Raw genomic sequence first — 15630 nt, 5'->3', positions numbered from 1 at the left:
TCTGTATAAATTTATAGAAGTGTGAAACATGAGACTTCACCCATAATTTAATCACAACTTTATATCACACCTTTATGTAGTGATCAATAAGTCTATCTGATCTATATATTTCCCGGTGCAATTTATTTTCAAAATGTCTAGTTGATGATTATAATTTTGATGTTTGATTACTAATTATGATTTATAAAGTTGATTAATAATGACTTACAAGCACAACTATTGTACATGTAGGTGTAGTATATCTTTATGGTATCTGTCTTAGGGTTTTACTGCTGTGAACAGTCACCATGACCAAGGCAATTCTTATAAGGACAACATTCCATTGGGGCTGGCTTACAGGTTCAGAGGTTCAGTTCATTATTAGCGAGGTGGAAGCATGGCGACATCCAGGAAGGCATGGTTCTACATCTTCATCTGAAGGCCACTAGGAGAAAACTGTCTTCCAGGCAACTAGGAAGAGGGTCTTAACGCCCATGCCCACAATGACTTAATTCCTCCAATAAGGCCACACCTCCAAATAATGCCACTTCCTGGGCCAGGCATATTCAAACTACCAGTGTACGTGTATCAAAAAGTGTTTTATTTAAACATAAGTGGTATCTTTATTTTTAGTGGTTTTAAATTTTGGGGGAAATTTAGCTGGAGAAGAATTAATCACAGTTAAGCCCAAGAGCCACATTATTTCCTTAATGAGAAGAGAATTTGTCAAATTCAAAACTAAATTAAACCAAGTCTTTCACATAGTCTCCTAAAGCAACATCCAGCACTACATATTCTTGACCATCTGTACATAGAAATTCCTAAGAGAATAGAGCAAGTTTTCTTTACCTGAAGCTGGAGCCACGAGCAGTTTGTAGCCACCAAATTTCCCTCTTGGTGCTTTCCATGAAATCTGTATACTGTCATGGGATATTACATTATATCTTAACCTCGTGGGTGGAGCCACTGGAAAAGAAAAACAAATATGAAAATTTCAAGTTTAAATTACAGAGTCAACGAAGCATAACCAAAAATACATAAGACTTCATCAGTCTTGAAAGATGTTCTTTCTACAACCCTAATAATGAGTCAATCAGAGAGCAAAATGAGACAGACGTGAAAGCTTGTGCTTTTTCTCTCAAGGGATACCCCTTTGTCAAACAGCACTGACCTATGACGTAGGGTTAAAATGGATTATTTAATGCCCATGCAACACTCCACAGACCCAAAGAAACTAACGAGAAGGAAGGAACAAGTGAGGATGTTTGAATCTCATTTAGAAGGGGGAATAAAATAGTCATAGGAGGCAGCTGGAGGGAGGAAACTGGGTGGGAGAAGGGATGGGGAGGGGAAGTGAGGGGATTCAGGATCAGGTGTGGGGAGAGGTAGGAGAGATGGCCAAATAGCCAGGAGAATGAACGGAACTCTGTAACTGGTGGAGGTGGGTGATGGGCACATCTCAAGGACATGCCAGAGACCTGGGATAGGAGAGGCTCCCAAAAAATCAAAGGGGTGGCCTTAGCTTAGACTCACGACAGTGGGGATATGAAACCTGAAGAGGCAGGACCCCCGGTGGAATATTAGGAACATGAACACATCCACAAAACTTTCGGCCCAAAATTTATTCTGTCTACAAGAAATGTAAGGATGGGGAATGGAACAGGGACTGTGGACATGGCCAAACAATAACTGACCCAATTAGAGACCCACCTATGGGCAAGCACCAATCCCTGACACTATTAATGATACTCTGTTATTCTTGCAGACTAGAGTCTAATATGGCTGTCGTCTGAGAGACTCCACCCAGCAGATGTCTCAGACAGATGCAGACACCTACAATCAAACACTGAATGAAGCTTAGGGACCTTTATTATGGAAAAGTTGGGGGAAGGATTGAAGGGCCTAAAGGGAATATGAACGCCATAAGAAGGCCAACAGAGCCAACCACCTGGACCGTTGGGGCCTTTCAGAGATTGAACCAACAACCAAACAGCATACACTGGTTGGACCTAGGCCTCCTGCACATCTGTAGCAGATGTGCAGCTTGGTCTTCATGTGGGTCCTGAACAACTGGAACAGGGGCTATTCCTAAAGCTGCTTCCTGTCTGTGGGATATGTTCTTGTAACTGGGCTTCCTAGTCTAGCCTCAGTTGGAAAGGACGTGCTGAGCCTCACAGAGAGTTGATGTGCCAAGGTGGAAGGATACTCAGGGGGACTCCCCACCCATCAGAGGAGAAGGGGATGGGGAGATGAGGAAATGATCTGATCTGTGCGAGGGGCGATCAGGAGGAGGACAGCGATAGGAGTGTAAAGTAATTAATTAATTAATAAAATTGAGTATCTGCATCTCCTTCAGAAACTGAAGCCAATCTTGCAGAATTCATTATGTGTCAAGGATGTGTTTTCTACTTGGAACATGAAAACTTCCCTACCCTATAGAGACCATTGCATGTAGGACTTCAAGTTTTCCACTGTGACAATCACATGGTTTTGATAATATAATATTGGAGGAAAGTATTTCAGGCATATTATGGTCATAAAATATTCATCTTAAAGCATTTGAGAGAATTTAGAGACATGGCTCAGTGGCTAAGAGTAGGTACTGCTTTTGAAGGTGACCCAAGTTCAGTTCTCAGAACCTGTCTCAGGGGACCCAACGCCACCTGCAACTCCAGTTCCAGGGGACCTGATGGCATCTTTTGACCCTGACAGGCAGGCACTTGCACTCATACACACACACACACACACACACACACACACACACACACACACACACACATTGCACAGAGAGAGAGAGAGAGAGAGAGAGAGAGAGAGAATTCTAAAACGGTAAATCAATCACTAAAGATAGTGATCATTAAGAAATTCAGGATCAAATGCAAGATGATTGTGTTTTTTAAAGTTTGGTCGATTCTTCTGGAGAATCTGAACCCCATGTCAGGTATGTAGCACATGATCATAATTCAGGCCATAGCATTTGATTTTTCTGAACTGTCAAAAAGTGCTAAGATCTCTTTACTTTCATGTAAGTCATTAAAACTTCAGAATGCATTTCAGAACCCTCTGTAAATGTTCCAGGGTTTCAAAAAGAAGCTCTTTTGCATGAACACTTTTACTTAGTAATATCTAAACAAAAGTATTAGTTAGCACTACCCAAAGTCTGTACATGGACTGACCCAGGGCTCCAACTGCATATGTAGCAGAGGATAGCCTTGTAGGGGCACCAGTGGAAACGGAAGCCCTTGGTCCTGCCAAGGCTGGACCCCCAGTGTAGGGAATTGTTGGGGGGAAAGGTAATGGGAGGGGTGGGTAGGGTAACACCCATATAGAAGGGGAGGAAGAGGGGTTAGGGGACTGATGGCCTGGAAACCAGGAAAGGGAATAACATTTGAAATGTAAATAAGAAATACACAATTTAATAAAGATGGGAAAAATGTAAACAAAAAAATCCAAAAATGCAGGGGAAAAAAAGTATTTGTTAGCAGAAATGTCACACCCATTACCCACTCTGTGCCTTTTTTTTTTTTTTTAACTTTGGGACCCAGTGTTGGGGAAGGAAGCTGATGTTCTGAAAAGACATGAGGTATAATACAAGCTCGGGCATTGGTTTGCTTTCCAATTTTGTCACTGATTAGCTGAACAGACTGAACTGAATGACCAAGCCTTCCAAAGCCAGTTTCTTAGCTTTCAGAACTGACACTTTTTACAAAGCTTAGATTATAACATTAGACTAATGGACACAATACTACAAGTGGCTTACAAAAAAACGCTTCCCCTTCCTCTCCTTTTAACTCATGATGGGCTTTAAGAACTCATTTAAATCCTCACTAAAATATATCACTTGCCTGACTTTAGGATAAGAGAACCAAGGAACAGTAACTGAAAACCTTGTTCAAGTTCACACACAAGGCGGGGATGGTCTCTGACCCACAAGAAATCCATGGTACTGATTTTGAAGGAGACCCAACTTCAGTTCTTTACAGAAAGATCAGTATTAGAAAGTTGCAATGACAAAGCAAGGCCCTGGGTTCGGTCCCCAGCTCGAAAAAAAAAAAAAAAAAAAAAAAAAAAAAAAAAAAAAAAAGAAAAGAAAGTGGCAATGAGCTAGACTAGCAAAGAATTTGCTATTGACCCAAGCTAGACTCATTTGGGAAGGGGAGAGTCTCAATTGAGAAAATGCCTCCATAAGACTGGCCTATATGAAGGTATGTCAGGCATTTATCTTGATTAATTATTGATGTGAGGGACCCAACTATGGGTGGTGCCATCCTTCGGCTGCTGGTCCTGAATTCTGCTATAAGAAAGCAGGCTGAGCAAGCCATGAGGAAGAAGCCAGTAATCGTAATCGGCTCTCCTCCATGGCCTCTGCTTAAGTTCCTCCCTCTAGGTTCCTGCCTTGGGTTCCTGCCCTGACTTCCCTCATTGAGATGGATCATGACCTGAGAGCTGTAAGCTGAAATGAACCCTTTACTCCCCAAGTTGCTTTTGACTGGTGTTTATCACATCAGTAGAAACCCTGACTGAGACACTGTTCTACAATTCTCTAGGCATTTGAAATCAATGAGCACAGGACATTTCTCAAGAATAATATCTCCTTAGACTTGTTTTAATCATGCATAAATAGAAAGTGCTATTTACAGCACAACAAAACCATTAGTTTTGGAGTTTCAACTTGATATTCTGGCTAATGGGAAGATACAAACTTATCAAAAGAACAACTTTTTTAGCACCCAGCATTTTAAGGAACGTAGAAAGTATTTTTCAGTCTTCAACGTGTGACTGCATTTCTATTCTTGTGGGGAATGTGACAAATATGAATTAAGAGTTCGAGGTAACATTTCTGAGCTCAATCAAATCAGGGGGTTTACAGTTATCTCTGACAAGCTTTCGCATGAATGAGTTGGTGAGAAATCGGCCTACCTGGGACCCATGAAGTGGAAAGGGACAAGCAGGTGTGGGTTTGAGCTAAGCCAATTCTGAGAGGTTCAGTGGACTCTGTTAACATGCCAGGTGTGCTGAGATCTCAGGGAAAACAGCGAAACTAACAGCATTCAGGATAGCTAGACTAGACAGTAGACATCTGTAGATTTCCTGCATAGGCTATTTTCCTTTGAATGCTGTGTGAGTTCATGGTCCTCAGCCTCTCTTTAGCTAACAGCTAATTTTCTAAGCTGCCAACAGAGGACAATGAGAACAGCATGGGCTGTGTATCCTCTTTATGAAATGCAGATGTTCGTCTAGAACCCAAGGAGACATGCCTTCCATAGACCTCCTCAAGGAAACAAAGGATGAAGCCAGTGACACAGCAAAATCAAGGGTCAACTCTTTGTGATTTACAAATAGTCCCATGAACACATCATGCCACCACAACCGTGAAAAGCCAGGTCACATTGAGCGCCAACAGAAGCCTCTATATCCTGACAATCACTAAAACAAAAATCTTTGGATAGACGCAAAGCACACATTTTTGCCTTCAGGGAGGGAGAACACATTGCAAAGAATGAACGTTAATTAACACAAAGTTAGCTCCTTCTCCACCCCCAGCCTCTTCCTTTGGAAGGCACTGGGACTCAAGCCAAAGCCAGGGCAAGCAAAATTGACAGAAATACTGTAAAGAGTCATAGAAAAATAATTGCTCTTATCTCACAGAACAAGAATCTATGTGGGTTTTTTTTCCTCTTTGCAAGCAAAAGGGACGTGCTTCCCATTTCAAATGTGCCGTCCTCAACTTCCAGTAAGTGCTTGAGTGAACCTGATTAAAAAGTTAATCTGTGTCGGTTCAAATCCTAATCTTTTCAAAAGGGCAAAATCAAATGTAAAGTTTTGTTTGGGGGCACACACTGGGAGCTTCGAGGAAGCCAACAGATTCTTCCTTTGGGTAGTGACATGAAGTTAGGCTCAACAGAAAGTACTTGTGTGTACATGAACTTCACCCCAGAGGGGAATGAGGAAGACCATCCACTTTTATCTTCTCTTTACTGTGGCTTGTTTCTAAAAGCACAAGGGGCTTTGTCTTGCTGTGCTGCACTGTGCTTTGTTAACAGGACAATTTGACAATCTTCCCATAGGAATCCATGGAAGGAAAAGCATTTTTTTATTATTCCATAGTCTAGCATCTAGCTTCTCATTTGATAGACTTCTGCTCTTTCCCAACTTCCTTCCCCCATGACCTCTTTCCCTCTCCCTCTCCCTCCCTTCCCCTCCCTTCCCCTCTGCCCCTCTCCCCTCTCCCTCCCTCCCTCCCTCCCCCTCCCCTCTCCCCTCTCTTTTGCCTCTCTTGCCTCTCTCTTGCCTCTCACTTGCCTCTCTCTCTTGCCTCTTTCTCTCTTCTTTCTCAACTCACTTGCAATGTTGCTGTTTTTTGAGAAATGATGAATTATATAAAGATTTGTCTAATGAGATATTTTCATAAATTACTTTACACTGTTTTTACATAGGGGTTCAACCAGAGACACCTTGTGCATGTCAGTGCCCATGACCTTCAGCTACACTTCACTGGTTAGGAAGTACATGGGTGTCTCAAGCCAGGTCAAGCAGGCTCCCCAACCCTAACCCCAACTCCAACCCCTGGAATCCAAAACTCAAGTCCAGTGATAAAAGGAATGACAGAAGCTAAGTGTTTTCATCTTGATGGACTGTCTATTGGGAAAGGTAGTTAGTCCCTACATGTGGCATGTCTAGACGTCAACATTTCAGTCTTTTCCAAGCTTAAGACCATAACTTCAATTTTGATTAAATGAGATACTATGTTATCTACTAGTAAATACATTTTAAATTGGCCAAAGAAAATTGAAACTTTTTGCAATCACAAATCACTTCTGATAGAGATGCTGCAGTCAAGGTCATAGTGAATAGTTTCCTCTTCAAAGCATAAGCATGGTGGCACATGACTGCATTTCTAGCTAAAGTGGGAGAATTATGGGTTCTGGCCCAATCTGGGCCACATAACAAGATCCTACCTTAATAACAAAGTTTATGAAGCTAAATTGATGTGATAATGTATGGTTTTTATTCTTTTAAAAAATCTTTAAAAGTGAAGAAGTACTTTGGCTGTTTTTCTGAAATAGATAAATAAATTAGGTTTTCTCTTATGCATTTTTCTATTAAATGCATTGCCCACTGCTGTTGATTTATGCATAGGGGGAGTTAGATTTTGTAGGACACTTAACTGGAGGACATACTAGTAGTTCTTTTAATCTCATTAATAATATATGTTATAATTTCATGATCCATTATAAAGATGGTCAACACTGCAGTTAGGCAAATATTTTCAACTTCCAAATATGTTGGGCTACTCACAGCACAAAAAAGCACACGCTCATGAGCTAACATGGGCGTCTCTATGAAGTAACATAAAGCCTACGTGAGAAATCCTCGCTTTCACATGCCTTGCTTTGTATTGTTTCTGACGTAGTGTCTTATGTAGCACATGCTGGGCTTGAACTTACTTTAGGTGAAAATGATGAATTCTTGATCCTCCTGCCTCTGAACCCCCTCCATGTCCCTCCTGATATCAACTGCACTACTGCTGTAAATTTCATAAGTGGAGTGGCTGGAAATACCAAGCTGGGATTACAAATGCCACCACGTCCAGCCTTGCCTGGAATTTTAGGTGGCAGTTGCTTTATAATCATTCTAAGTAAATATTGCTAGAAACCAGTGCAGTTCCTGTGACGTTCTGACAGAATGTGCAGACCACCATTCCATCATTACATTAGGCAGGCAGACACATCTTTCGTCTTAGATCTTGTTCCACACTTCACTTCTAAGATGTAGTTCCCTGACTCTTCCCAGAGCTTTTGTAATCTCCTCATCTTCATCTTCTTCTACTTCTTCCTCCTCCTTCTCTTCTCCTCCTCTTCGTCCTTTTCTTCTTTTTTCTTCTTTCTCTTTCATTGATGCTCTCAATCAGACATTTTTATTCTACTGAACTCATGTCTGAGAATGTTCTTCTGGCTTCTAGCACCCTCTAACAATATCTCTAGGGCCCCTCAGGTCTCTAGCTGCTAATTGTAAAATACAATACAATTCAAGTACAAACTCTCCTGCCTTAATCTTTTCCTATGAACTTCATCAACTGCACACCTGCCAGCCCCACCTGGATTCCTCCCGAAAGCTTCGGGCCCCACATATTATCTAAGGAAGAACTTAATACCTTCCACTTAAATTATTCTTTCATCTATTAATCTCTTCCACAAATACCTTGTAGCTGAGACTCAGAAGCTAAGGAAAGGCTACTTTTAATGAGCTTCAGAAAGCAAACAGTTGGGGTAGGAACATAGCCAGCTGTCCTGTCCACTCAGGTCTCCATCAAGAAGCTTTGGAGTCACCTCTTAGCCTCCCTCTCCTCTACCTGACTCCACACTTCATCAGCAAACCAATTCCCTCTCTTCTACCTCGGGCAGCCACAGTATTCTCTCCATCCACATTGCCTGCTTCAGACTTTTAACACCCAGTTTATGAACAATTTGATATTTTAGCAGTCTGGCAACCTTACTCACTCATACCAGTGCCTAAACCCCTTACGAGTCACAAGGACAGGTAGTGTCATTATCAATTTACAATATAAAATCATCTACAATATAAAATTATTTGAGAATTATCAACAGTCTAACGCCAATTTGTTTTCCAATCTTTGCTTTTTGCTACAGCCCCATGGGATGTGCGCTGTTATTATCTGTTAGTACCTTTATCTACCTAGCAACCAGTAAGCTTCTTGATAAGAAAAAAGAAAAGCCTTACTCAGCTTAGCTCTTTAACCACAGACACACAAACTGTATCCCATGACTGTTCATTTGAAACAGAATAATCTGGCTGACAAGGTGAATCCAGTCAGTGCACCCCTGGAGATACTAGGTAAGAAATGTTTACAGCCAGTGACGTCACTCCAAAAATAGCAGGTTCTAAATGAATCAAAACCAAGGTGGCACCCGCTGATCGTTTCAGTGACTTGCTTCATTTCTAAGGACCTCTATCCTGCATCCTGGAATTGGGGACCAAGTTACCTCTAAAAACATGCTTTTGCCAGTGTAGATCAGACAAACAGAATCTGTCTCCTGAACCATTCACTGTGTGTTCAGTGAAGTGGTTGAAAATATGGCTGGCAGCCCCCAGGTGCACGCTCGACAGCTATTTGAACTTGCAGAGTCAACTTCCGTTCCATTCCAAACAGGTGCGCCTAGCTTTAAAGAAGCAGGGTGTGGCTATTCGACCCTCAGCTCCAGATACGAGACGTTAACCTTCCCGGAACCCCCCTATCACATTTGTGCTTTTTGCTCTAGTGATGACTATTTGAGCTGCAGCCGCTGAGCTCCTGCAGGATCGTGCACTTGTCTAGTTATCGTGGTGTACATGCATACCATGTGCATTGACTGCATGACTAGCACAATTCTGTGTCAAAGGCCAGACAGTAGACATAGCTGGCTTTGAAGAGCTACAGTACCTGTCAGGACCACTATCCTCTGACACTGTGGCATAAAAGCAGGCATGCACAAAATGTAAGCAAATATGCATGTAATAAAACTTCATCCAGACAGTGCCCATGGACAGTAGTTTCTTAGCCTCAGACTTACAAGAAATGGGGTTTAAAGCAGTACAGATCTTGCTAACACAAAGAGTAGATTTCACAAACCCTTTTAAAAAAAATCAGAATAAAGTCACGTATTGGTGCCAACATCTACTAGACCCTGGACAATTTGGAGCTGTGTTCAGTTTTTGAAAAGGCAGTATAATTGAGAACAAAGTTTGAAGTGATAGAAATATACACAGCTATGACAGCATACAACTTTAATCCAGTTCAGGAGCCATGGAAGCCAAGTCTCTATATGTTTGAGGCCAGCAGTGTCTCTACATAGAAAATTCCAGGCCAGCCAGAACTACAAAGGGTGGCTAACATATCTAAAAATTAATATAGAATAATGTATTATAGACTCTCTGGGAAATAAGACATAAGATACACATACATATATGCTATTACTATTTATCAATATAACCGACCTGGCAACATGCAGTTTTAATTTTCAAAGATATTTTCTGATCGCCTTTTCAGGCAGCCTCTCCTAACCAACTACAAAATGACTATGCCCAGAGTTTCTGGTGATATGGTCCTGGGAGTATTGTTCTCCTTTGCTACATAGCAAATGGTTGACAAATGAAAAGAGCTGGATTTTCTGCCTGGACACACACTTGTACCAACAAAAGATTGTGAGGATGACAGACCCAAAGGGTAGGATGGATTTTCAATTACCTTGCCCCTGGACGATGGTGCAGAAATAAGCAACTGCCAAAAAAGCCAGAATCAGCCAGGCCCGCATCTTGCACTGCAAAATCATCATCTTATTTTCTGCCTCTTACATCGGGTGCAACAGCTGCCTGGAAACAGAGGGGAAATGGAAAATAAGCACATTTTGTCATCCAGGGTAAACATGAGGGCTAATGTGGCTTAGAATTGATAAGAAGCAAGCAATCCCTAGAGTGCTGGGTATTTCGCTCTCAAATACAAACTGACAGAAGAAAGCTCTCTTTCGCTCGAAAATTCTGTATTGTATACAATTACTTGAAATATTTGAGGGAGCTGGATAGGTGACATACACCTTTTATCCCAGGACTCAGGACTCAAAGGCAGACAGATCTCTATGAGTTTGAGAACAACCTGGTCTACATAGTAAGTCCCAGACCAGACAGCACTACATAGTGCTTTCAAAAAAAAAAAAAAAAAAAAAAAGAAAAAGAAAAGAAAAAAAAAAGAAAAGAAAAAAAAGAAAAGGAAAAAAAGGCAACATTAAGGTTGACTCAATGTGCTACTGCTCATATGAACTCACAGAGAAAAAGGTAACATCACACAAGGCCTACACATGTACACGGCAGATAGAGTCCCAAAGCTAAAAATGGGCCAGTGGACACAGGGACCCATTATGAAGATGATGCCTGTAATGATACCCACTGACAAAGAAAACTCGGTTTTCTCCAGTGGAGTTTCAGGGCATGTTCCATGCTCAAGAGTGTTGACCAATACAGAAAGAAAAAGAAAGAAAGAAAGAAAAAAAAGAAAGAAAGAAAAGAAAGAAAGAAAGAAAGAAGAGAAAGAAAGAAAGAAAGAAAGAAAGAAAGAAAGAAAGAAAAGAAAAAGAGAAAGACAGACAGACCTCAAATTTGACATTTTTGGGAATTTTTTTGTCTTACTGATTTTTTTGCTTGTTCATTTTGATCTTTGATTTTGTGGAGTTGTTCATGTGTGTATCTGTGTGTGTTTCTTTTTGTTGCTTTGAGTGGGTTTTTTGGTCTTGTTTTGTAAAGGGAGAGAAGGAGGACAAGAACATCAAGTTGGGTGGGTAGAAAGACAGGGAAGATCTGAGAGAAACTAGGAGGGAGGGAGGGAGGGAGGGAGGGAAAGGAAGGAAGGAAGGAAGGAAGAAAGGAAGGAAGGAAGGAAGGAAGGAAAGAAAGATGGGAGCATTATAATGGGTTGAGATGTTCAGGCTGAACTGTGAGTCTGTTCTGAAAAATAGGTGTAAATTGCTTACTCTGCCTAAAACAGAATCTTTTCCAATCATGTGTCCCTCCTGTATCCATCTCTGTAAGGTAAAATCTACTGTCACCCTGCATTACCTACAAACCACAAATGAGGCCTACCTTTATACTGGTGATCAAAGAGAACTTTCTAACGAGAAATCACTGCTCAATTTTCCCCTCATGGGTTGAATAATCTCCAATCCTTTGATCTTTTCTCACAGCTCTTTTTGTTTCTAATATATATGAATCTGAAACTCTTCCAAATACCTTTTTTTTTATGGTAGTTAAGGGAGAGGTACAAAAACAGAGTAAAAAAGACTAGAGAGGAAGAAAGAAGTCAGGAAAAGGAAAGGGCAGAAAAATAGAAAGAGAGAAAAGACAGAGGAAAGGGCTTTATACTTGGTATTAGTATAAAAGGTCATTCTATTGGCCACAAATGCATTTTAAGTCATTGCATTGGATAATTCTGAGCTCTTTCCTTGAAGATTGAGAAGACATTTGTGTAGCCATGGTAAGGTGTCCACACTCCTATGTGTTAATAACCTCTCACCCATGTTCCTGTAAGTATTCATAATTAAACCCATTGGTTAAATAATCACAAAACAGGAAGTAGGAGGGGACTAGTTGGGTAGAAGAAAGAGATCAGTTCGGGCTGGGGATTTAGCTCAGCGGTAGAGCGCTTACCTAGGAAGCCCAAGGCCCTGGGTTCGGTCCCCAGCTCCGAAAAAAAAAAAAGAACCAAAAGGGGAAGAAAGAGATCAGTTGGAATATAGAAGGGATAAGGGGGAGTAATAGGGAAGTAAATGTGATGCAATTACATACAGTTATGAAATTTTCACAACAAAATCTAATATATAATTCAAATACACTTTTAAAAGCTGGGAAGTCCCACACCCGCGGATCCCGGCCTGCAGCAGCTCTCTGCTCCCAGAACCCGTGGGAGAGATACCTTACCGCCTGGTCAGGTGGGCACTCCTGAGCTGCAGAGCAGAAGAGACCACCAACACTGCCCACCCTGCCCACATCCCTGGCCCAGAGGAGGCTGTATAAGGCCTCTGGGCTCCGTGGGAAGGGCCCAGGTGAGGCAGGGCCCTGCCTGAGACACCGCCTTGAACCTGAAGGAAACAGACCGGGATAAACAGTTCTCTGCACCCAAATCCCGTGGGAAGGAGGCTAAACCTTCAGAGGCAACACGCCTGCGAAACCAGAAAGACTGCTCTCTACACACATTGCTGATTCAGAGGGAAAACACGGAGGCCATCTGGAACCCTGGTGCCTGGAGGCTCCCGGAAGAGGCGGCACAGATCTTCCTGGTCGCTGCCACCGCGGAGAGCCCGTGGGCAGAACCCCGCGAGCGAACTTGAGCCTCGGGACCACAGGTAAGACTAACTTATCTGCTGCAAGTGACTTGCCGGGTGGAATCGGGACAACAGAGGCAGAATCCCTCTAGGACCAGGCACGTCCTGTGTTTACCGGAAGTCCCACACCCGCGGATCCCGGCCCGCAGCAGCTCTCTGCTCCCAGAACCCGTGGGAGAGATACCTTACCGCCTGGTCAGGTGGGCACTCCTGAGGCTGCAGAGCAGAAGAGACCACCAACACTGCCCACCCCTGCCCACATCCCTGGCCCAAGAGGAAACTGTATAAGGCCTCTGGGCTCCCGTGGGGGAGGGCCCAGGTGAGGCAGGAGCCCTGCCTGAGACACCGCCGGAACCTGAAGGAAACAGACTGGATAAACAGTTCTCTGCACCCAAATCCCGTGGGAAGGAGAGCTAAACCTTCAGAGAGGCAGACACGCCTGCGAAACCAGAAGAGACTGCTCTCTACACACATTGCTGATTCAGAGGAAAACACGGAGGCCATCTGGAACCCTGGTGCCGGAGGCTCCCGGAAGAGGAGGCGCAGATCTTCCTGGTGCTGCCACCTCGGGAGAGCCCGTGGGCAGCACCCAGCAAGCGAACTTGAGCCTCGGGACCACAGGTAAGACCAACTTTTCTGATGCGAGTGACCTGCCTGGTGAACTCAAGACACAGGCCCACAGGAACAGCTGAAGACCTGTAGAGGGGAAAAACTACACGCACGAAAGCAGAACACTCTGTCCCCAATACTGGCAGAAAGAAAACAGTAAAACAGGTCTACAGCACTCCTGACACACAGGCTTTTAGGACAGTCTAGCCACTGTCAGAAATAGCAGAACAAAGTAACACTAGAGATAATCTGATGGCGAGAGGCAAGCGCAGGAACCCAAGCAACAGAAACCAAGACTACATGACATCATCGGAACCCAATTCTCCCACCAAAACAAACATGGAATATCCAAACACACCAGAAAAGCAAGATCTAGTTTCAAAATCATATTTGATCATGATGCTGGAGGACTTCAAGAAAGACGTGAAGAACTCCCTTAGAGAAACACAGGAAAACATTAATAAACAAGTAGAAGCCTACAGAGAGGAATCGCAAAAATACCTGAAAGAATTCCAGGAAAACACAATCAAACAGTTGAAGGAATTAAAAATGGAAATAGAAGCAATCAAGAAAGAACACATGGAAATAACCCTGGATATAGAAAACCAAAAGAAGAGACAAGGGCTGTAGATACAAAGCTTCACCAACAGAATACAAGAGATGGAAGAGAGAATCTCAGGAGCAGAAGATTCCATAGAAATCATTGACTCAACTGTCAAAGATAATGTAAAAGCGGAAAAAGCTACTGGTCCAAAACATACAGAAATCCAGGACTCAATGAGAAGATCAAACCTAAGGATAATAGGTATAGAAGAGAGTGAAGACTCCCAGCTCAAAGGACCAGTAAATATCTTCAACAAAATCATGAAGAAAACTTCCCTAACCTAAAAAAAAAGAGATACCCATAGGCATACAAAAGCCTACAGAACTCCAAATAGATTGGACCAGAAAAAAACACCTCCGTCACATAATAGTCAAAACACTAAACGCTCAAAATAAAAAAAAGAATATTAAAAGCAGTAAGGGAAAAAGGTCAAGTAACATATAAAAGGCAGACCTATCAGAATCACACCAGACTTCTCTGCAGAAACTATGAAGGCCAGAAAGATCCTGGACTGATGTCATACAGACCCTAAAGAACACAAATGCCAGCCCAGGCTACTGTATCCTGCAAAACTCTCAATTAACATAGATGGAGAAACCAAGATATTCCATGACAAAACCAAATTTACAATATCTTTCTACAAATCCAGCACTACAAAAGGATAATAAATGGTAAAGCCCAACATAAGGAGGCAAGCTATACCCAAGAAAGAGGCAAAAACTAATCGTCTTGGCAACAAAACAAAAAAGAAAAAAGCACACAAACACAACCTCATCCAAATATGAATATAACAGGAAGCAATAATCACTATTCTTAATATCTCTCAACATCAATGGCCTCAACTCCCCAATAAAAAGACATAGATTAACAAACTGGATACATAGCGAGGACCCTGCATTCTGCTGCCTACAGGAAACACACCTCAGAGACAAAGACAGACACTACCTCAGAGTGAAAGGCTGAAACAACTTTCCAAGCAAATGGTCAGAAGAAGCAAGCTGGAGTAGCCATTCTAATATCAAATAAAATCAATTTCCAACTAAAAGTCATCAAAAAAGATAAGGAAGGACACTTTATATTCATCAAAGGAAAAATCCACCAAGATGAACTCTCAATCCTAAATATCTATGCCCCAAATACAAGGGCACCTACATACGTAAAAGAAACCTTACTAAAGCTCAAAACACACATTGCACCTCACACAATAATAGTGGGAGATTTCAACACCCCACTCTCATCAATGGACAGATCATGGAAACAGAAATTAAACAGAGGCGTAGACAGACTAAGAGAAGTCATGAGCCAAATGGACTTAACGGATATTTATAGAGCGTTCTACCCTAAAAGCAAAAGGATATACCTTCTTCTCAGCTCCTCATGGTACTTTCTCCAAAATTGACCATATAATTGGTCAAAAAACAGGCCTCAACAGATACAGAAAGATAGAAATAATCCCATCGTGCTATCGGACCACCACGGCCTAAAGCTGGTCTTCAATAACAATAAGGGAAGAATGCCCACATATCGTGGAAACTGAACAATGCTCTACTCAATGATAACCTGGTCAAG

General features: G+C 42.2%; 1 protein-coding gene across 1 annotated transcript in view; it reads right to left on the bottom strand.

The window, feature by feature from the left end:
• Positions 1 to 15630, bottom strand: part of Col14a1 (collagen type XIV alpha 1 chain) — a 209903-nt gene that overhangs the window by 172272 nt on the left and 22001 nt on the right. The window contains exons 2-3 of the mRNA XM_032915565.1: positions 10226 to 10350; positions 829 to 945 (exon numbers count right to left, since the gene is read on the bottom strand). Of these exons, the coding sequence (XP_032771456.1) occupies positions 829 to 945; positions 10226 to 10313 (205 nt within the window). The 5' untranslated portion in view covers positions 10314 to 10350. The remainder of the gene's footprint in view (positions 1 to 828; positions 946 to 10225; positions 10351 to 15630) is intronic.

This window comes from Rattus rattus, chromosome 1 (assembly GCF_011064425.1).
Source record: "Rattus rattus isolate New Zealand chromosome 1, Rrattus_CSIRO_v1, whole genome shotgun sequence".
Lineage (NCBI taxonomy): Eukaryota > Metazoa > Chordata > Mammalia > Rodentia > Muridae > Rattus > Rattus rattus.
This window is presented reverse-complemented; position numbering and strand designations above follow the sequence as displayed.